The 23,634-nt window shown below is 38.2% G+C and overlaps 1 protein-coding gene across 2 annotated transcripts; it reads right to left on the reverse strand.

The window, feature by feature from the left end:
* Positions 1-2,861: 2,861 nt before the first annotated feature.
* Positions 2,862-12,883, reverse strand: LOC145780790 (uncharacterized). 2 transcript variants are annotated; one of them, XM_082592429.1, is made up of 9 exons: positions 12,744-12,883; positions 10,461-10,554; positions 9,347-9,469; positions 8,077-8,235; positions 7,537-7,652; positions 7,148-7,259; positions 6,339-6,464; positions 5,507-5,628; positions 2,862-5,088 (listed from the first exon to the last, which is right to left on the reverse strand). In XM_082592429.1, the coding sequence occupies exons 1-9, from the start codon at positions 12,845-12,847 to the stop codon at positions 5,082-5,084; spliced, it is 963 nt and encodes a 320-aa protein (XP_082448555.1). In that variant the 5' UTR covers positions 12,848-12,883; the 3' UTR covers positions 2,862-5,081. The 2 variants fall into 2 exon arrangements, with proteins under 2 accessions (XP_082448555.1, XP_082448556.1); XM_082592430.1 differs by lacking the exon at positions 5,507-5,628.
* Between the last annotated feature and the right edge of the window lie 10,751 nt (positions 12,884-23,634).

Consider the following 23,634-nt stretch of genomic DNA (forward strand, 5'->3'; position numbering starts at 1 on the left):
AACTTTAACGTGCATTTATAGACCTGTCTGTGTCCCAATTAAATAAACGATCAAATTGAAGCACTCTTATGTGGCACAAAAATATATATTAAGCCTAGCTGGATTCAACAACAATTTAAACTGACTTACAGCAATAACCGGGTAACAATTGATGAATATCCTTGTCAGATTATTTGAAAATCTCCAGCCTAACTTCACTAAAACTAAAGGCCAGACAAAAAGTAGCTCAATCTTTTCAATATTTAATATAGTCCAAAGACTCAGTAGTGTATTTGTAAATTTGCATTGAAAAAAATCTAGAATGACAACCTATTTACTTATCAAACCAGTAACATTAAGTTACTTAATCCATGCTACTTCAAACACTATAGCCTAAAAAGAATTTGACAGTTTATGATGCTATGCACATCAAACTTGCACCTTTGAACAAAACTACTTTTAATATCACAAATATTGATATCATATTACAATGAAATCATACTCAATGTTCTTACAGAACATCATTAGAATGATATTCTTACTTCATAATGAAGCAGCTACTCAAATTGCAAGCACTGAAGAAAAGCGACTCCCAGGTAGTAACTTCAAGCTTAATCCTTGCCACAAAATATTACAGACCACATTACCAACAGCACTATTTACATTGCCTGATGCATCAACTGCATGAATTGGATGACAAAACATGAACAACATAACATGTGTTTTTATATTTGATTGTTGTTGCTCTAATACTGACCATAGATAGTAGGCTAAATAGCTGAGCATATCAACCCCTGGACTAGCAAAGACAAACAGCAGTTTAAACAAAAAACTTCTTTACATATAGGAAACAGTTAAACCGTAGCCCACAAATTACATGAAACTAAATGCTGGAAAATTTACAAATTGTTTTCATTTAATATACTTTTTCACTTTGTGCAGGCCTATGCGGTAGTTCGTTGCCAAGATCAAATGCTCACAAAAGTGGTGTATATGTGGCCTCACAACTGTTGATTTTTAGAGTTTATAACAAATGCTTAACTTGTTTGGCCATATCTAAAAATGATAAGCTATCTTTGTAGTATTCAAGTCAAGTTTTGTGAGCATAGCATAACTCATGATAAGATTAATTTATCCAATAACTAGATAATTTTGCTCAAACATTTTACTAACAACTACATTAGTACAAGAATCCAGTAGGGTTTCAAAATTCTACCAATGAAGAAATGTAAGCTAGTGTGTATAGCCTACTGTATAGTGTATATCCTAATAAATATCTGTAATAAGCTTACCTCAGCTCGCCCAATGCATTATTTTACATTTACTTTCTTCAGATAGTGAATCGAAAGTTACATTCTGCCCAAATTTCTATACCATATACAAAAGTTTTCAAAATTGTCGATGCTACATTTACATTCAAAGAAAAATGTTAATGTATTTCATACAAAGTGCAACACAATAAAGTCACTAAACTGGTAAAATGTTGAAAACTCATGGTAAGAATTAACAAAGTGGCTATTTTTACACACTTGTTGCCATGGTTGCTTGTGAAAGGTGTTGCCAGAGTTGGGATTAACTTTTCTCAAATTAGGGCAGAATTCCTTATCTGGCAACGCTATTACGGCTATATTTACACTATTATAGTGTAAATATAACCATAGCAAAGAATTAATTTATTCAAATAACTAGATATTTTTGCCCAAATGATTTTTACAAACAACTACATCACAGTAGTAAGATATTGAGGAAAAAACCCAAAAAACTCTCATAAAGTTACCAGTAGGCTACCCAGCAAGCCTTTAAATCTTATATATCTAATGCAGGTGCAGCCTATGTTTTAGTGAAAATCAGTGATAAAGTTACATTTGTTTGCTAACTGTGCTCTTTTACAGTTACTTTTTGCAGTTTTAGAATCGAAATTTATCATTTAAATGCCCAGATTGCAATACCACATGCAATTGTTTCCAAAATCGATGATAATGCATTTTACATTCATTGAAAAATATCAATGCATCTCATAAATTATAATAATTATATAAAGTCTATAAACTGGTGAGACTTCGAAACATCATGGTAAGATTGATTTGCCCAAATAACTTGACATTTTTGCCCAAATTCGCTACATTTTTTTTTCAACGGGGGAGCGACCGCCCCCCCTGCCCCCCCATCTCCTACGGCTATGGTCAAGTCCCTGTCGCCACCGAGTGTAGACATATTAAATGTTGGGGCTAAATTTAACAATTAAAAAATTAAGTTACACAAACACACAAATTATTACAGTAGTTATAAAAAACTTAACTGCAAAGACCGTAAAATACAAAAAAGAATTTAAATGCACGATACCGTAGCTGTACGAGTATATGAAGTCCAAAAGTTCCACAAAACTTGCTTGGATTCGTTCACTTGAATCTTCAAGCACAGATCGATTGTCTTTAATCTTTTTTCTTCAAATGAATGTCAATGTTGTTTTTTCTTCAGTACCAACTGAGAAGAAATGTCTTTAATTCTCTTTTGCTTCTGTAGACTACCAACCAACAACTTCGTCTTTTATTATTTCTTGCTTCAAGTTCTTCTTGGCCTACCAGCTAACAAGCGACGTCTTTTATTTTTTATGTGTGCTTCTAGGCCTACCAGCAAGTCACGTCTTTTATTTTTTATGTGCTTTTAGTGCTTCTTGGCCTACCAGCTAACAAGTCACGTCTTTTATTTTTTATGGTCACAGCGGTAAACCATAATCTCTTCGTGGGAAAATTGTAACATAAAGTTCCGGATCCGTTCGTCTGTATGTAATGACCGAAAAAGAAACACTCCTTCGAAACGTCTATTCAAATTTGTATTTCTGTAAAATTAGCCACCTGGCTGTCGAAATTGGATGCAACGCCGTACACCACTAAAACTTGTCACTACAGAACAGATTACTTGGATAAAAGACGGAAAATTTGTCCAGCTAGCAAGCACCAAGCAAACAGTTAAATTTGCGACTGACTTCCAACAAACAATTTTACGAATGACCAGAATAGATAGCAATATCTCAAATGCACGTACGCAGTACTGTGACGCAATAATGAAAGACATTGTCACGCAATTCAAACCGGTGTTCAAAGGTAGTGATGCAATATTTCATCAGGTCTTACGACCGATGGTGCAATATTTGGACATTTTCTAGCAATTTCCATGACGTAAGATGCCAGCTAGGTTAAGTAGACCATAACAGTTTTTATATGACGTTTGATTTGGTGAACAAAATTGTCGGGAACAATGGGTAGTACCAAATTTAAGTCATAAATAGAGTAGACAACCAGAAACAGACATTGCAGTCGGCTGCAGCGTGGGTCAGGTGTACGTCGGAAGGCGTACACCGATGCATAGCGCTCAAGTCCGCTTTCCCGCAATGCAGGATAAAGATATGAAAAACAAAAAACAAAAAATACTTTTAAAGTGGTACCTCAATGCCTGCCTAACAAGGCTTTGTCAGTCCGAGGATAAAGATTCAAAAACCAACCAGAAATAGCCTACTTTGATTTGTTTTGGAATTTTAAAATATGTGCTTTTAATCGTTTCAAAATCCTAGCAATTTTATTAGGTTGTGCTTTCGAAACGAAAGTGAAAAACTTGAAAATCTAATGAGCTGAGCTGTAGGCTAATGAGCTGCTGCCTGACGTAATGAGCTGCCCGACTATTAAGATTGACTCCACGTCTAAGGCTTATATGAATAAGATCATCAGCTGAGCGTATGAAACTGCCAAACAAAACTACTGCACGACGGCCGCTCAATAGTCGATGCATGCAGATGGGCAATGCACTTCAAGTATAACAATAAATGGATGGAAGAGACAACTTGTCAAGCTTAGTGACCGCACCGAAAGTCTCCACAATTAAGTTGAATTATCGGAATGAAGTTTTCAAAAAGTTTTTTTCTGTCGAAAGACAAACATTTCAGCAAATAGTTTGTATTCGTGATGCAGGACGGACACGGTTGCTAAGACTAAGCTGAACCACTTCAAGTCTTTGGTAGTTGGTTTCATATATTCCGCTATTGTGCGGCTAAATAAAGCAATAGGCTACAAAAACTAAAATTCTATAATGTGCAAATAAATTGCAAAAGGTAAGGAATACCAAACTTGGCGTTTGTACGTACGAAGAAAATCAGTAAAAACTTATAACGTGTCAATACAAAAGTTTGCTCACAGTGAAAGTACTTCGGAGCTGCTAAAATATAATACGACGTCTTTTGGAGGGGTGGGGACATCGAAACTGTCATATAGCGTCACATAACAAACTACGTTATTTTGCGTCATATTTGAACAGTTCCTTTACAAAGGAGTAGAACAGAGCCAGAAACAAACTTGCAACGTCACCAACACAATACTGAGGATGCACAAACATGAATAGAATGGAATAATTTGGAATTTTGGTTTTCCCACTTATTCACCTGTGGTGGGAGTTGAAAAACATTTTGGTTACTACAAACATCGTGGCGCAGGTTCGAATCCAAGCGATGCCAGTTTGCACATAAAAGACTCACAAAGTTGTCACAAAACGGACATATAAGCTGAGGCAATGGGAGCGCGGTCCACTGGTCAGGGAGGTAGAAACCGTTGAGTCGTGATAGATGGAGATCAAAACAAGCGTCCCATAGACACCAAAGACGTGGGCCAAGCTGATTGAGTTTGGGTTGCAAAAGTTAGTTTGCGAGTCATACAAAAGATAAAACAAGGAAATTAACTCTCAATGAAAAATAACTCCATCAAAGAAAAACAATGAAGGACGCCGATGTAGCAGCAGGCCATGATATCAAGCTAGGCCACGATGCCATTAATATGTTTTCACTTTGTAGTACGAACTATTGGAATATGAATTTTACGTAAAGGTTTGACTCGATCATCTTCCAACCTTTGTGGCATTCTTATACCCGTTGAACAACAAATAAAATAAACAACTTAAGCACACAGCCACGTGGGGACTTTCCATCTGTTGGCACCAATAATAACATTTTGGTGTCTTACAACATAATTTTGTTGGTTCCATTTTTAAATAAAACAAGCATCAGTAAAAGGTGTTACGTCACTGGTGGGCTTCTTTGTCTTCCCATTGTTGAAGAATCACATCCTGTATGAACAACGTAGAATAAGTGCGCGGTGGAGTTCAATAATAAGCAAACACAACTAACTTTCAACGGGGGGTGGAAGTAACCTACTACTCCATATGGGTGATAGTGACAACAAAAAGCTTTGTGAAAGTCTATTTACATGGAGTTTAACAACAGGCGACACTTGTTTCAAATCCAGTGCCTAACTGCCTAGCCACGTTACGGCATGCTACAAATATACATAGAATGATCCACACAAAGCGTTAAGTGTGTTATGACAATACAAGCAGAAGTAGCAAATCATGGACGTGTGGCAATCAAATGGCAATCTGCGAGACTGTGACAGGCTGGCCGCGACAGAATGTCGTTTACCGAGTAAAGGTATCTCAGTGATATAGGCATTCCAATGCAACAACACAATACTGTCACGACGTTTACTTGTTTATGGCTGTCTTAGTGCTTTCCTTCTTCGAAGAGAGCAAGATGTTGGGCGGTTCATGTGGAGATGACGTATCTGCTCGTGATGACTGCCACATCTTGTCTTCATACTTTGACCCCTCCTGTGAACTCATCTTTTAACCTTCACCACACTTCTACCACTGACTAAACTCATTACTCCAACCTTTAGCTTTGCAACAACTAGATTACAAATTTTATATATACCGTATCGTCGTCTTCAGCACCATATTATGTAAGAAAGGTCACGGTTTTATAATTTTTCATGAACGTCATAATCGAAGAGACAGGTAAGAACCCTAACCCTCAAACTATCACAGCCTGATGCCTTTCATTAACCTTAATTCCTCAAGCTAAGATTACTCAGAAATTATAAGCAAATAATTTCTCTGTTGCGCAATCCACTCACCCCGCCGACAATGGCGGAAGCTTTTATCATCAGGCGGAAGCATATCAATGGAAGTCACTTCACAATCATGAACTTTATCACTACCACAGGCAACATTTTTTTTTTAATTTGATGTTCCTGCATGTTTTTTCGGGTGCTGAGTCCAAAAATTACTTTATTTTTGTAACTTCAGCCGTTTTCATGGAACTTGCAATTTTTTCTGTATTTTCTTGCAACAACGAAAAAATTCTTCAGCGCAATATGCATCAGATCGACTGAGGTGGATATTGCCAAACTACCGGCTGTTGGAAACACAGACGCCAGATTCAGATTTAGCGGCCAAAAGTGATTCAAAATATGTTCCAAACACAAAATAAAAAAGTTGGCTGATTGTAAGAAATTACAGATGCCTGGAAAGGGACTCACCTGCTGCGTGAGCTGGACTTTCATCCTTCTCCCGATCCCCTGGAGTTCGTCAATTGTCCTCTCTTTCATCCGGAGTTGGAGGTTTTGATCTTCTAATTTCTCTTCCAGTTTTCGGCAGTTACCGCACTAACGACATTTAAAGTCAGGTAAAAGCAACAAAAAACATGTTCACTGATTCACAGCTAACTATGGTTTACTTGTTTGTTTTTTATATCTTTATCCTGCATTGCGGGAAAGCGGACTTGAGCGCTATGCATCGGTGTACGCCTTCCGACGTACACCTGACCCACGCTGCAGCCGACGGCAATGTCTGTTTCCGGTTGTCTACTCTACTTATGACTTAAATTTGGTACTACGCATTACTCGAAATCGATCACTGGGTAGAGGCAATTATCGTAAAGTTTCTTGCCCAGAGAAACAACAGCAAGTGCGGGTGGCTGGAGTCGAACATGCAGGCTCTCGACTGCGAGCCCAACGCGCTAACCACTCGGCCACTGCTGCCACGGCCCTGTTCTACGATCTGTAACCAATCGCAGTTTAGCAACCAATCAATGACATTTCCAAAGCGACTGATACAATTTTAAAAGCGGTGAGAGGATCCGTTCTAGCTTGCCTGCGGATTTCTTTGGCAAAAAAGACTCTTACTCAAAGAACGTTTAGTTGTAAAAGAGAAAACATTAAAATGTAGACCAAAAAGCAGATGGTGTTGCAGCAGAGCCCGAAACAGCGCTGTCTATCGCTCCATTCTTCACATAATCGATCTCGAATATAATTCGATCATTGGGAGAGTATCATGATTTAAAACTCACTCGGTGACTTTTGGTGATTTGAATATTCTTCAGTTTTTGCTGGAGTTCCCGCGCTTCCTGTGCTTGGTTAATGAGGTCACGCTTCAGTTCCTCCAGTTGATGTTGTCTCTCCCTAGTCAACGTCATAATACATTAACATAATATGTTTATCATAAGTATGCTGGATTTAGTAGTTTGCCGTTCTGCTGTTGCGTATAAATGGGCGAATGCCTTGTAACGTACAGATCAAATTATATTCGAGATTTTTTGATTACCATCGTACTTAGCTGCGACAGAACTCGTCAAGATGGACGTATGGTTGATTGGTTGAAGTAGACACTGGACAGCCAAGTCGTGAGAAAAGTATTAACATCGGTTTGACGTTATCTAAACATCTCATGCCAACTTACTGAGAATTCTTGCCAAGACTTGTGGCCATCTTTCGTTTCAATAAATCTAACTTATCTTCTTTGTCCTTCACTTCTTTGTCTTTGCTCTCTTGAAGAGCAGACAACTTCCCCTCGTACTGGAAAAACGTTTGACAGTCTTAAAGAGCTTCAGTTTAAGAAAAGGACCAATTTTAACAAAGACTTTGGTAAACATTCAGACCAATTGAAACTAACAACTCTAACAACGACTATTAACTATTTAAAGATACCGATTCAGAGTTTAGATAACAAAATCTTCATCTCCAGACTGAAACCATCACTTTCATAAGGTTCTTTCCGGCCAATAAAGGTTTCTGTTTCACACTTTGAAACTTAAGCTGGCTGAGTTGTCGTAGTTTCAGAAACTTGATCGGTTTTAACCGTTTCAACTGTTAGAGCTTGTCAGGATGGTTGGTGCTAAGCCATTGTCACTTGGACCTGGTATCACGATGTCGAATGCAGGGGAGGGCCATCGAACAAACTGCAAAGGCAGACTACACAGTGTTGCATTAAATCACTTACTTCCTCGATCATATTCTTTATCTTCGTCTCGTATTGATTTATTGTAGTTTGAGTAAAAATCTTATTATCTTCCAGAGCTACTTTGCTTTCCTCAAGCTCATCCTTAGTCTTGGCGTGTTCTACTTCACATTGTGCAAGATTTTCTTCATATTCCCTTGTCTAGAATGAACAGAGATGTACGTACTGTATACGCCGCTAATTCCACGCCGTAGACTTGCGCCGTAGACTTTTTGTTTACGCTAACGCTTGCGGCCACATTTTTTGGATAGTTGTCACTTGAGGCTACGCCGTAAAGTTTTCGCGGTTTTTTAGCGCATAGCGTCAACGTATACTTTTTAATGTCTTTTTTTCGCTACAACACGCCAATATCTTCCAGCGCTGCAGCTGAAAAAATGTTTTCAATGGGCAAAGACATATTGAAAGCAAAACGCAGCAAAATGTTAGACGAACACTTTCAGATGCTTGTGTTTCTTCGTGGAAATTCAAAATAAAACTTGTTTGTTTCGAGTGGTTTAATATACCGTGTGAATGTTTGGCAACTAGACAACAAAAATGAGTTTACGCTTGTGTATGCGGCATGCGCTGATGCCGCCAACTTTTTTTTACAAGTAACGGTGACGCATACGGCGTATGGTTTTTCCATGGGTTTTTCGAACGTTTGCGTTTACGCTGACGGCGTCAATATTTTTTGTATGCGCGTACATCACTGAGAATGAATACAACGAGTCTATAAGACCACATCCCGAGTTGGTGAATGGTGTGCAACTGTGCTTCTTCTTGTAGCCTAGGGAGGTCTTCCTCATGGTCATTAATTTTCAATAGTAACAAGATGAAATATTACGAAATTGCCATTTAACATTGAATTCAAACAACAGGATGAGGATAGGCTACTACAGTACAAATGTATATAAGGATTAAAAGCTTACGGCACCCGTCAGCCGATTGTAGCAAGAATTGACAGCGATGAACCCACGTTGCGCCCATGAGGCTGAGCTCATAATCAAAAGTTTGCCGACACCGACAATTATGAATACCAGTCTAATAAAACTAACATTTCTAAGATCAAAAAAAAAACGAGAGTTGATTCTGATGACGATATTTGCCTGGCAGCATGAAAGCTATCCCAATATGTACAGTTTTCGAGCAAAATCCTTGCACTACTGCATTGCTAAATTCGTTGTAATGCTAAATTTGACTTATTAGAGAGAACTCTTTCATAAAATACGCACTCAGTTTGAACAAAAACAATAATAATACACACATCACTAACCTTAAGGGCAATTACTTTTTCAAGATCAACACATTTCTCTGATTTAATTTTGAGTTGATTTCGAAGCTGTGCGACCAACTTTTCCAAAGCAGCAATCTGATCACTTAACTTCTTCTCTCTTTCCTGACAGAAAACAACGATGATTCTGGAAGCTATGTTAGGTAGCATCCACACTTTGTTTCGTGTTGATGAAAAAAAAAAAAACGTTTGAAAAATCAAAATGGTCAATAGATGAACAGATGACAAATTAGTTAAAATTACCTCATAATGTGAGCTTAAGCTATTAGATGAACTGTAGCAAATAGTATCAGGCAAATTTTACCAATGCCATTACTTTAAAATTGGTTAATATTGCTGATGTATCGGTACATCTACAGTAACACCGTTTATTGTCAGATTGAAAAAGCTTTTTTTGTACGGACTAAGAAGTCTTACAGACGGTAGGATGGTGCAGCAGATAAAGCATCGGCTTTCCAATAATGCAAACCTGAGTTCGACTCCCGTCTTAAACTGGCTGTTGATAACACCACTCACCAGGGGGTAATAAATTGGGTGGGCACAATTGCAGAAATAAGGTGGCTGGCCACCCTACTCCGGAATGGCCCGTTTCGGTGAGTCCGATCCTTTAACAGGGGATTTTTTCAATTTTTTTTTTAATTATCGGGTACCGTAGCCTAATTATCATTGCCGTTTTAGGGTTCGGGGTTAGGGGTTAGCATTAGGGGTTAGAGGTTACGAACTCACCGAATCAGACTCACCGAATCGGACTCACCGAATCGGACTCACCGAATAGTAGCAGACCCACCCTACTCTCCTTAATGCCGAAGGCTTAGTACAAAGAGAACCTTATCTTCTCATCCCCGGCGCTTGGAATCAAGTATGGGACCACCTTTACCTTTTTAAGCAATCTTAATACTATCCAATAGCCTACTTGCAAAGATTTGAACAGCTGATGCAAGCAATCTCTGAAGTTGACCGTGGAGTATCTGTTTGTCATTGTCTGTAAACTATTCTCTCTAATAAATGCTGCTAAGTATATAAATGCTAAATTTTAAACAAATGGTTAAAATACATATATATAAAATACTTTGTAAATTCAATTTGATTAACAAACCCGGTATTCTCTTTCTCTCTGTAAATCCTTTTGTTTATCAACAGCTGCATGGGCAGGGGGTTGAAGTTGATTGATATGAAGAGCAGGATCATTCCTGAAATGAGTAAAAGTTTTCAACTGTTCAACCTTCATAATTAAATGCAGCGATGCCGCAGCGACAAAAAAGAAGGGTGAAAGCACAAAATGTAAAAAAATTGAAAAGCAAATATATTATACATTTGAAATTTTTAATCACCAGAAGGGTCTTTTACTAAAAAATTAATTATCTTTTGAAATAGGCTACTATGTTAAAGCTAGCTGCGAAACCTTATAACTTGTCTTGGACATACAAATTCTATCAGCATGTATTAGATACGTACACGTACACAATACCATAACCACATCTAATTTACTTTTAAAATGTTGCCTAAAGCAGTATATATAATACTTTCCAACCTTTTTCAGTTTGCAACCCACTTTTATTGCTATTTTTTATGAAACCACAATGAGATGTAATGACCAAACAAATGATTATGCAAGAACAACGTATCCACTAGCAAATTACTATTAATGAAAAACGTGTACTTGCATAATATCAGATCAAGTTGAGACCTGACAGGAGACAAGGTTACAAGCAATAAAGCATTAAGAGTGTCAGTTAACACCCTGTTTCAAGCCTTTGATTTAGTTACAGCTATAGGCAAAAAAAATTTGGTGGTGTGCTCATATCATAAAAGGTATTCCTTGCTTACATGGTGCCAAATAAAGTAAGATCTACTTTTGGATATTCAAACTTGAGAGTGCTGTGTTCAGAAATTTACTGTGTTTGCTGAGTACCCTGTAGTGTATACTCAAGTTCTAGAGGCAGAGACCTAACAGGAGCCAGACTTTCCAATTAGGGCCAATATGGAAGTCTAAAGTCTAAACAAAAACAGAAGCTGCAGGGTTTGACCTTAACTTTTTTTTGCACTGGCCAACCGGACCAGTGGCTCACCATTTGCACTGGTCCGCCTGAGATCGCACTGGTCCATCCCATTTACTGGTAAAAACAAGATTGTCGTGGGAAGCACGAGGCCAACCCAGGGAAAACCACCTTAAAACGACAATAAAATGAATGGTGGCAATAACATGGAAATATACAATGGCAATAACAGTAACAACAGTTTATCTAGGCAAGACATTCAATCTACGTTGAGTCTTCAATCTACTTGGGGCTCTTCTTCAATTTTTGAATCCAATGATGGGTCCTAATCGGAATCTGATAACGGGACGATCACGAGGTCACGATCAGAATCCGATGTGTGTTTGTCTGGCCTTGTAAACACATAGCCAGTGTCGGGCCTTCTTGACCTCACAGATGAATCGTTTGCCAGCCATAGATGTATGGCAGGTTTGGGGTCGAAACTAGCCTAACAGAGCTCACGTGTTGTTGCGATTACCCTTTGTCTTACGATTTAACACCGTCACGTGATGTTGCGATTGCTTTCTTCTTACGATTTAACACATGATGTTGCGATTGCCCTTTTCTTACGGTTTAACATGGACGGATCACGTGTTTTGTTGTTTGAAGAGAAGCGCAAACGAGAGCCACGCATTCCAAACGATCAAACGACATAATACGATGATATATGTAGTTGTAGAGGGGGCTATTGAAATTATTGACAAGACACATCGTATAATTTCAAGTTATCACATATAATCCTAGACAAGACAGCAAATCAGTCATTTTTTTACATTTGCAGATGAATTTTATTCTGAAGCAAAGTCAGTATGTCACAAAAAAATCTGCTTGGTAATAGTTGAAAAGATTAAGTTACCGAAGCAAATACAATATGAAGAAAAAAATTAAAAACCTGCAGCATAGTGCATTCATCATAACTCAAAACCACACGGACAAAGCCATGACAAGCTGTTAAAGAAAGTTTGCTACAGCCATTATTCAGTATAACGAAGAGCTGAACAGGAGTACACATTAAAACAAAGATTAAACCGAGCTCCCACAAAGTTTTTAAAATTTCCAATCAGCGACTTCGGCTTTTTTGTAATTTTTCTCAATCTTTTCAGAGGACGAAATAGGTTGCACCCCAATAGCATTAAAACACTATGACCTTGCACTCCTCCCTGGTTGGACAACTGGAGTTGTCCAACCTTCATTTTCAGAGAGCAAACCCTTACTTGTTTCATCTCTTGGTGAGATAAAAGCTCTGAATTTTTTTTATCAAAAATTTTGATACAACGCACTCTACAACATGTTGGGCTGTTGGCCAATTGATAATGAAAATAACATAATAGTTGAATACTTACATTGATGGTGAAGGTTTAGTTGAAACATCATGCACAAGTCGCATTGCACCAAGTGCTCGCATTGATCCACTCTTTGCTCGAAGACTTCTTGGTGTTCTAGACATCAGTATTAATCCCTGTATTAATGTAAGCCTGACAAACTCATGCAACCTGGAATATATTCACAACTGCATGAAAAAGCTGAACGCTTAATTCCATAACTCCAAGCAATGCAAACTAAAAAAAAGCTCATTTGCCAACCAGATTAGGCATGAACATTAGGGCAGGTCGATTTTATACTTTTTTTGGAATATTAAAGTGAATAATGTACCGGTAGTTAGATTTAGCTCAAAAACTTACTTCTGTGAAATATCAGCCAAGCCGGATGAGAAACGGCTTGCGGAAATTCATTTGAATTTTTTTCGATTTTTGAAAGAAAATTGCATTACCGCTAGATGGCGCAAAACCAAACTTCGAAAATGGCTGCTTATTTTTCGTTTAAACTGCTTTGACTCAATCCTTCGGGAACTTAAAATGAAAACTTTTATGTTCAGGCGTACTCTTTGAAGTAAAAAATTAATAAAAATGAAACAAATATTCAGTATACGCGAACTACAGTAAGTGAAAGTTGGTTAGCTGAGCTACAGCTCGGACTGCAATTCGTCGTAAGAGTGACGATAATGACCTTAAGACGGAAACGGCCGGCGCATATTTCTACTGAGAGCTTTGGCAACAATTGTTTTGTGACGATTTTTGAAACCGTTGGAAACTTGCGAAGCTTCCGAAACCAGTTTGACTCATCTCTCCACAGTTAGCGAATGTGATGGTAGGCCTACATCAAAAATGTTCAGTTTTCGATCCTTGTCAATGAATGATTGAAGGCCTCGTTTGAAAATTCCTGTGTCAGTGGTGGGTTTGGGCTTTCAAGATTGCTGATATCCACTAACTCTTGCCACTCGTTTGCATTCCAGTTGACTAATGGAATCTTTTTTGCTGCCCTGTGCTCTCTAGAAAAAATACAAAAATAAGTTAGCGACTGCTAAAATTTTTACTATTGACGCCAAGAAAAATAACAGTTCAGATTTTGCTGCTGTCTGTAATTTTTCGCCGATAACTTTGATTTTTGCTTTGGCTCGATCATAGGCGTAGCCGGGGGGGGGGGCGAAAGGGGCCATGGCCCCCCCCAAATTTTCAAAGTTTGGATTCCGAAGTTGAGCCCTTTGTTGAAAATATAATAAAGTTTGTAGAAATTTATAACGTTTTCCAAGACATCTGGCTATTAACACCCCAAGGACTTGTTTTAGACACACAGAAAGACACCAATAAAGTTTGCAAATCGTAAATTGCGCAAAATTTACTCGATTTACGTTTCTTTTAACTAATTTGTGAAAGCAATTTCAGAATGGCTTACTCTGTTGGGTTTTTGTGTAGCTGAGTTTTTGGTGTTCTCTAATTTTAGCCGCAGATTTTGCCCGTTTGTGTGTAATAGCTACCTTTAATAAGTTAATAGCTGTTTATCTGCTAATAAATTTCATACAGATATTACCCTAAAAGTGTTTCCAGAAAGCGCTATAATCCATTATTTAAGTGTAATTTTGCAAAATTTTTCTGGGGGAGCATGCCCCCGGACCCCCTAGAATACGCGTGCCTTCGGCACGCTCTAACCCCCACCAGTTTCATATCTTTCCCTTGCTCAAGCCACCAGGATAGACCACTGCACATCAGGTGGCGATGTCTTAAATCAAACACTTTGTCGTTCTCTTCAATTCATCAAATATTTGGCCCCCCCCAAATTTTTTTCCTGGCTACGCCACTGGGCTCGATCCAGTTTAAACTTATTCATAATAATGTGGCGGAGATCAACTTTCAGTCTCAAAAGATGTTTTATGTCATGTAATAATGCATTGCCAAGCGATGATAGGCTACAGTCACTCCTCACAAGCTCTAAACAAAAAAAAGAAAATTTTACGGTGCTGTATTCGCAGGCCGGCACTCTTGCTTGTCCTCAAATAAAACATGATGACATTAAAAAAAAGGAATTTACGGTAATAATAAATCTGTTATACAAATCAAATGTTACCGGCCTAAATTGTAAACATTCAAACATCAGGGATTTATGGCAAACAAAGGTAAAATAGTTTCGGTATATAAATTTTTAGGTTACTTATACTCTTTGTGCACTGCGCTTATAACATCAATATGATGCACGTGTTGATTTTTTCATTGTAGTACCAATTCATATGTATCACTTTCAATCGATTAAATAAATCGTGCTTACCTTGTCTGACGCCGAACTTGACGTGCTTGAGCTACGGTACTTATCCATTCGGGTAATCCTGATGGTCCACATATGTCGCCTTCCTCCTTGTGGAAGTCATGGGGAAGTTTTTGTAGCCGTTTTTCATTATTTTGTGCTTTTAAAACTGCTGATTGATCAACCAATAACATTTAAAAGATACCTTTAGGACCAATTTTTAGCCTTTGATCCATCAGATAAGCTCTTTCTTCCAATGGAATTTCGCATTTGCTGAGAATACATAGAGAATGTGCTCTTTCTTGCAATCCAAGAGCTTGCAGTTGACTCGAGTATCCCTGCATGCCACAACTTCCAGCAAACAAATACATGCCCAGATTAGCCTTTGCTCGGCCTTTTGCGTGTATGCAGTTTATATCCTTAACCAATTTCAATAAATCTTTAATTTTTTTGTTGATGGCTTTGTCAGAAATCAAACGTAGGCGGGGATTTAGCTTACTGCCTGCCAAATACTAATTAAATCCTCGCTGATGCGCAAAACAATACCTCAAATAATTCTTTTAATTTTAGCATTGTTAAGATGGTAATAATATTGAATTAGTTGTTTATAAGTGCTGGGTTCCGTTTTAGCAAGCTTGCAAGGACCTCCTCCATGATGCTGTTCACTTTGTCGTGTTAAACGCGGATTTTCTTTTGGCATGTTTAAATAAGAGTTTGTAAACAAGAAAGTTTATTGCATACTAGCTGAAATTAAATAAGATTTAAAAAAGCTTTATTTAGATTAACTGATTCACTGACTTGTCAAATCATTGCTCAAAACGATTCATTATATTCATAAGAAGCACATTTCCAATGCTGTAATGATAAGCTGATTACTCAATCTAATGGATAGCCTAAGTAGGCCTACATAGAGACGCGTCAGGCTTATAACAAGCACTAGGCCTACAGTCTATCACTGAATTAAGTGCTTAATTTCAATTCGAGCTAAACAACAACTTTTTCACTGTTCAGGTCTCCTATTATTATAAAATTCCGCTAACTTACTGTGATTAGGTAGGCCTACATCATCTAAAAAGTATGGAGAAAGTCATCGCGCGTTTGCAGCTGCTATGACGACTTCCGCTAACGGCGCTACATATTCGCGCTTTTCAAACAAAACGCGGGGAGCAACTTTTAAGAATTTAATCGTATTTCCGCAAGCGATCGTTGCACTTTGCTTATTTTTTTTACTTGCGAAAGACGTTTTTCACTTATTGGCAACTACCGGTACTTTATTCCACATCAAATTTTAAAATCGACCTGCCCTAATGAACATACGTGTCGATCCAATCAATATTTACGTTGACTTTAATAAGAAGGGCTCAACACCACCAATTGGGCTTTAACTTTTCCATAGTTTCTCAATAGCATCTTCTCTGAGTGAAATTTCAGACATGATACTTTTTTTGGGAAATAACAAGTATATAATCATTATCGAAATGTCGGCTGCAGAATCGAATGGTGAAAGCACTGGATCTACACTGCTCAAGAGCATACAGCTGTGTCTTTGGCAGGACACTTTAAGACAGGGGTCAGCAACCTACGGCCTGCAGGCAAGATGCGGCCTGCCAAGAAAAATTATCCCTCTCGCAGCCCCTTTACAAATGATAGTATTATAAGGCCCAGCCAGCGGTATATTATAATCAAATGGGAAAAAAAATACTTTAGCATTAAGATATGCCCATGCCTTAGATTTGCGGTTCCGTTTTTATAAACAAGGAATTCAACATAAAGCGCCATAATAATAATAGTAATGCTTGTTTTCATATAGCGCTGTATCTATCGCTAATGCGCTGGTCTTCAGCACTTTACAAAGCAGACAGTGTCAATGCAGCCATATTGAGGAGCAACTGAGTACATTATTACCCGAATCGAATCCATTCCATTGCTCATTCCAAGCATTCTTTTACAATGTAGCACAATTAATAGCAAAAATCTCATTTTGATACCACAGTATTTGTCACTCTTTTTAATGCATTAATTCGTCCAATTTCGGAATACAATAATTTAATCTGGTTCGCAACATATAAGTACTCTGTAACTGCAGTAGAAAATGTTCAAAGGCGTGCAACCAAATTGGTTCCTGGATTGAGGCATTTGTCATATTCTGAAAGATCAAAAAAATTAAACTTGCTTACTCTAGCATTCCAACGTCTTCGCCATGATATTATTTAAGTGTATAAATATTAAAATGGTTTTTATGATGTAAATTATACTGTATTGTTTCAAATGAATCCAAATACCTATGATACAAGAGGCCATAACTTAAAATTGTATAAGCCACAAACTATGTCAAGGCTGAGAAGCAACTTTTTAACAGTACGTGTAGTAAATGCCTGGAATAATTTACCACCAACAGTCATAAATGCACTTAGTTGAATGCATTCAAGGCAAGGCTTAACAAGCACTGGAGCAGTGATCCATTGAAATTTACCTTGAAATCATCTTATGATGTTATGTATTAAGTGACAGTACTATGTAGGCTACATTGTACATATGATCGTATTTTTTTCAATTTCTGCTCCCACTAACATGTCTTCTAAAAGTTTATATATGTTATCAGATGTTATTGACGGTTAAAGTGATTAGTTGTGAAACTAACTGTTAACCTAATTAACAGCAAATGCGTTATGTATATCAGAATGGTGAAAAAGCACCTCAGTGCTTACAACATCAAATATTAATTATTATATTATTATTATTATTATAAAGACAAGAAATCGTTTACTGATGGCAAATTTTGCAAAAGATGTATGATGGAGGTTATTGAAAACACATGTCCAGAAAATAAGAAAAAAAAATTCAGATATTAATCTTTCAGCAAGAATCCTATCTTGACGAAAAGAAGAGATATCTGAGAACGTAAAATCTAGCAAAAAGTGAAATTGTAGATCTACAGTTCTTCTCAATAGTGATAGATGAGAACACAGACATGATGGATAGACCTACAGCTAAGCTGGCAGTATTTGTGCATGGAGCAAACAAAGATTTTGATGTTGAACAATTTGTTCAGCTGAATCCTGTCAAGAGTATTACTACAAGAGCACACATTTTGAAGGCATTACGTCAACGCCTTAAGGTCATGAGTCTGAATGAATCTATCAAAACTGGTATTAGTAGGCTACGGCCTGTCAAGACTAGGGGTGTTAAATTTCGATTTTCAATTCGATTTCGATTAAGGTGATATTCGAAATTTGTTTTTCGTATCGGACATATTTGAAATTATAGCCGCCCTTTCGGCTGAACGCGGTTGAAAGTTACGCGAGTGGCGCGAAATCTGTCTTGTCGCATTTTGCAAGCGAAAAAAGACTTCGACGCATACGCATCGTCGATCACGTGACTATCACACGCTCTCGCGGGTCCAACGACCAGTCCCGCACCAGGGATGCCAGGTTGGCATTTTTAAAGCCAAATTTCTCTCAAGAATGAAGATAGCTAGGTTGTGCAATAGCAGAAAGTGTAGGCTGAGTTACCGATTCCATAGGTGCCTAAGCCGTGGGGGCAGGGCCGTAGCCAGACCGCAGAGCAAGGGGGGGCAACTTTTTTTAGGGGGAGCCGAAAAAATTTAAATAGGCAAAATCATTATAATTGTAGCTGTTGCTCGAGAATGTTAAGATTTTGTCAAGGGGAAGCAATTTTTTTCAGGGGGGCGAGGCCCCCCTGGCTACGGGCCTGTGTGGGGGCCAGGCCCCCACGCATATTTCTGTGTGGGGACAACTTTTTATGCTGTATTGATACATAGAACAATAGATGAACTAGCAATCGGCAGCAGGAAAACACTTTTTGAATGCAAACCGCAACAGCTTCGCGATAAATAATCACTAGAACGAGTTGCGATGCTACAATCCAACACCAGACAACAAAATCTGTCATTTTTACATTGATTTAATATCTGCAGACGTTGAATCAATGTAAAAATGACTGATTTTGCGGCCTGGGACATAGCAAAAATCTACCATTTTGCGTCGATTCAATGTCATCAGATGTTGAATGCACCCAAAAACAACATAATTTGCTACGTAGACAGAGCGTGCATTTAGCATTATGCGCTTGCAAACATACTCGATGTCGCTTTCGAGTCGAAACCTCTGCACTCTGCAGTGAAATGTCGCGGCAGTGAAAATGAACTTGAAGTGTTTGGGATCCCAGCGACCTCGGCTCCAGCAGAGCGATCGTTTTCAAAAGCTGGCCTAACCGTCACGAAGCTGAGATCCCGACTGACGGGTGACCATGTCGATCAGCTTTTCATAAACACCAACGTGGGCCTGGAGCTGTAGACGTTAATTTGTGGGTTTTTTTCGCAAATTTTTATGACTTTTTTTCGCGTTTTCTAGCGAATTTTCATGTCGTTTCTTTCAATAAAATCACATTTTGCAGTGTGGTGAATAGTTGTGATATTCGAAATCGAAATTCGGAAATCGAAAATAAATTGAATTTCGAATATTCAAATAATCGAAATTGAACACCCCTAGCCAAGACCATACAAAGTTTGGCTTTGGCCGCTGTTAGAAAAAGGTTGCTGAGGACCCTGCTTTAAGACATGTCTGAAGGTGCACAGGAAGATTGGCTTCCAGTTTACTTAATCTAAATCTTCAAGTTTGGCTTTGAGCTGTTTCAGCAGTGTTGTGTTCTAGGCTACCTGTAAACCTCATCTATACACATAAAATTGCAAAAATTATGTTTAAGTACAAAAGTGGGTGCTCTTCCACAAGACGCCCTGTTGGTCAACCAGACAAAATGATGACGTCATAATACGTCACACACATTGGAATGGACTATTATGAAGGAGGAAATGCGGGGTGGAAATGCAATGAAACACACCAGAAGGAAATTGTCTCCCATTTATTCATTTGTTGTTCAATTTCAACAGATTTGCTATCGTTGAAAAGTCCCAAAATACTACTAGCTCCATCTAGTGGCCACCTAAACTTGATCACATGCAAACCATTGCATTTCAATGGCGAATCGATCGTCTTCCAGTTCACGCCCTGCATGTTCACGATAATTAATTGTCTCCCATTTATTCATTTCTTGCTCAATTTCAACAGATTTGCTATCGTTGAAAAGCAAAAGCATAGATCTAACCAACTAAATTAATACCAAGTCCCAAAATACTACTAGCTCCATCTGGTGGCCACCTAAACTTGACCAAATTCAAACCATCACCAAAACTTCATTTTAAATGATAAACAATCTAAATTAAATCCAATTAAAAGAACATGTTACTGTTTATTGGAGGGCTAACTTTCATTTTTGTATCTTATTTAGTATGCGCGTAATCGTTGTTCGAAGACAGCCCCCCAACGAAGCTTTTGCCCAATGCATTTCAATGGCGAATCGATCGTCTTCCAGTTCACGCACTGCATGTTCACGTAATTAATTATCTCCCATTTATTCATTTCTTGATCAATTTCAACAGATTTGCTATCGTTGAAAAGCACAAGCATAGATCTAACCAACTAAATTAATATCAAGTCCCAAAATACTACTAGCTCCATCTGGTGGCCACCTAAACTTGACCACATGCAAACCATCACTTGTCGATTGTTGTAGAAAAATTAAATCTTCGTGTTTCTTAATAGTTGCACTGAGGTCTCCACAGGGCCTCTGAGAAAAATTTTCAGTAAGGGTACGAAGAGTCATTCCGGGCCCCCCTCTCACTCCGGGCCCTCTTTGTCTTTGGCAAAGCGCGTGATTTTACTTAGGCGTATTGCACACCATACAACATTTTACTGCAGAATTGGTCATCTGTGCGCAATAATAGCATCAGGCTGCAATAAAACTATTATTTAGTGTTTTGTGTTGTGTATAGCCTATCATGTGATCTGTCCCTCGCCAATTTGCGTAGGCTATCCTGCATTGGATTCGTGTGTCAGTTGTTGATGCTGGTGCTGTTGAGAGGTGTCGCTTGTAGCTTACAGCTTTAATGCAAAATTTTCAAATTCATTCATTTATTTCTCTTAGATGTAGCCTATAATTAGTCCTGATGAGGACACTATGATTTGGTGTCGAAAACGTTGGATTTAGTAGTGTTTCTTGTTTTTTGTGTGTTTAATAAAAAATGTTAAATCCACTAACGTTACTGAGTGTTATATGTATCTGGTACAACAAGTCAAGCTCTCTACCAAGGCTCAAACATAACATCTTGTCAAAACATCATCAAATTAATCGTCTGACCAATAAGCTTTCTTCATTAACTTTTGTATTCACAACATGCCTAGCAGAGGTGAACGAAGTTACTTTTTTTTGACTCGGTTCCGTTCCTGCTCCGAAAGTATTGACTCCGGCTCTTGCTCCAACTCCGAAATCCATTTTGAAGTGAAATAAGCGTGAAACTACCTTTTTCAAATAATTTTTAAAAAACACAAAAAAGCCCAAAATCACCAGAGCTTTTTAAAAAAGCCCGGGTTTTTCTCAACCCTGCTTTTGCTTCCCTATGTCCTCCCCCCCCCGAACAGGAGAAAAACCAACTTTTACGATTTAATTTTGGGTGCTTTAAAACGAAACATTTTTGCACGTAAAGCATTTTCCGGGCCCTTTTGCTACATTACGGGCCCCCAGGACTAGAGGATAACAACTTTTATGCTTGAATTTAGTCGTTTAGGGTGGTTTTAACCATCATTTTTTTGCGTAAAGTATAAAATTACAATTTCGGGCTTCCCAACAATCACAGGCCTGGGCCCTCAAGGGTATGCCGTACCCTCAGTACCCTCTTCTCATAGGCCCTGAGTCTCCAAGCAAAATATTCAAACACAAACGGTTTTGAAACAACAAATATTCGTGCTTCTACGAAAAGCATACTATGTGGCTTCAGGCCACATCATCACTATTGATGAACACGAATATTTGCCATTTGTTGATAACGTACAGATCTGTTCGGAGGATTTGTTGAGGAATCAGCATCAAATCGGTGGACCTGGCCAGTGGCCACATCGTCGCTATCGGTGAGTCCTTGGTGGCCAGACCAAAACGAGGAAATTCACAAGGGCGCCCAGTGCCACAGCAGTGGATCTTCGGCGGGATTGACACCACAACAAAGTAAGTTATATAATATGTGCATGTTTACGCACTACAACTAGGCCTACGCCTAGTCAACTACGTTCGAGCAGGTGAGCAATATCACTTGGGCTTGGGATTTGAAGGAATATTTGACACTTTTATTTAACCCACCCTACTTAGGGCACTTTCTTTTGCTTCTCAATGCCTGTAGATATCCCTAGTAAATTGTGCTATTAGAGAATGCTTCATCGTAATGGTACCGCGGCGGGACAGGGCTACACTGGAGGCAGAAATTCTACGCCACATCGCACAGGAACAGAGATCCATTCCGATGAATGGGGTACATACTCTAATTTGTCTAGTGAGTGTTTCTTGTAGTTCTATTTTAAAATGACATACACTAACATGTAAACACTTAACGTGGATTATGTTAAACATTAAATGGATTAGATGAAGTACATAAAATGCATGTAGATTAAACATTTGTGTATACTAGGTGTACTGAGAGTAAAAATGTGTAGGGGAGATGTGGCACCCATGGGACGAATATGACATTATTTCTAATAAAACGTTATTTTAAAGCAAATCATGAACTAAAGCAATTTTATTGCAAAGTTTAGTCATTGTTTCATAACATGAAATCAAAACAGCGATGACTGTAGGCTAATATTCTTTATTGTTTTTTTTATCATCATTAAAAAGTGTCAGACAACTGTCCCATAGGTTGCTTACACACATGATCAATGGGACAAGGGGCTATGTCCCAGGGGACACTTTGCTAGATAGGCTACATCAATTGATTGTCAAGGGTATGATGGAATGAAAGAGACTCAAGAGAAAAGAAGCAGAACGTGGTTTCTTGGTTTTCATCAATAAATAGACCCGCTTTTCTTTTCAGACATGATAAAATAAGACACTTTAAAAGTTCAATGAATTGAAATCTAAAAAGGTATATACTTTTGCCATGATCTATAGCAAAGTGTAGTGTAATAAGGCTTTTTAAGATTGTACAAAATAAAGCAGTAGCTCTTATCTCATTCCTAGTGAAAAATACTTTTTAAGTGAAAAAAATTCCTTTCAGCCTTAAAATAACGTAGGATTATGTCCCAAAAGTGATTGCTTGCACAGTCCCATTGGTCATTCAAACACCAGTTTGTGTTTAGCTTGTCTGAAGACATATCACAGTACAACGTGTACTTTTCTGTTGTGATAGCATCAGACCCAACCATATGGCTTAAACTGTCATGCCAGGTCCCACTTGATACAACTTATTCATAGTGTAGAAATTGTTAACAAAAGTTAACCATTTAAAGTTACTTTGGGAGCAGAAAAAACAATCAACTGACCTCGCCACTTAACTGCACAGCTCCTTTTCAAAAAGCACGATGGCTCATGTCAAAAGAATTATGCATCCAATAAAAATATATTTACCAATTTAACATGTTTTTGTTATTTCTATTTGGAAACCGTTGCAGCAAGCATTTTACGCTGAAACTTATTTAAAGTTGCTTTCGTATTTTTTTAGATCTTGGATATCGCCACCAAACGGTCAACCATCACCATCATTATGGTTCGGCCACAGGGGTGTGGCACCACAAGGCACATGATACCTGGGTATCT

This window comes from Aplidium turbinatum, chromosome 12 (genome assembly GCF_918807975.1).
Source record: "Aplidium turbinatum chromosome 12, kaAplTurb1.1, whole genome shotgun sequence".
In the NCBI taxonomy this organism is placed as follows: Eukaryota; Metazoa; Chordata; class Ascidiacea; order Aplousobranchia; family Polyclinidae; genus Aplidium; species Aplidium turbinatum.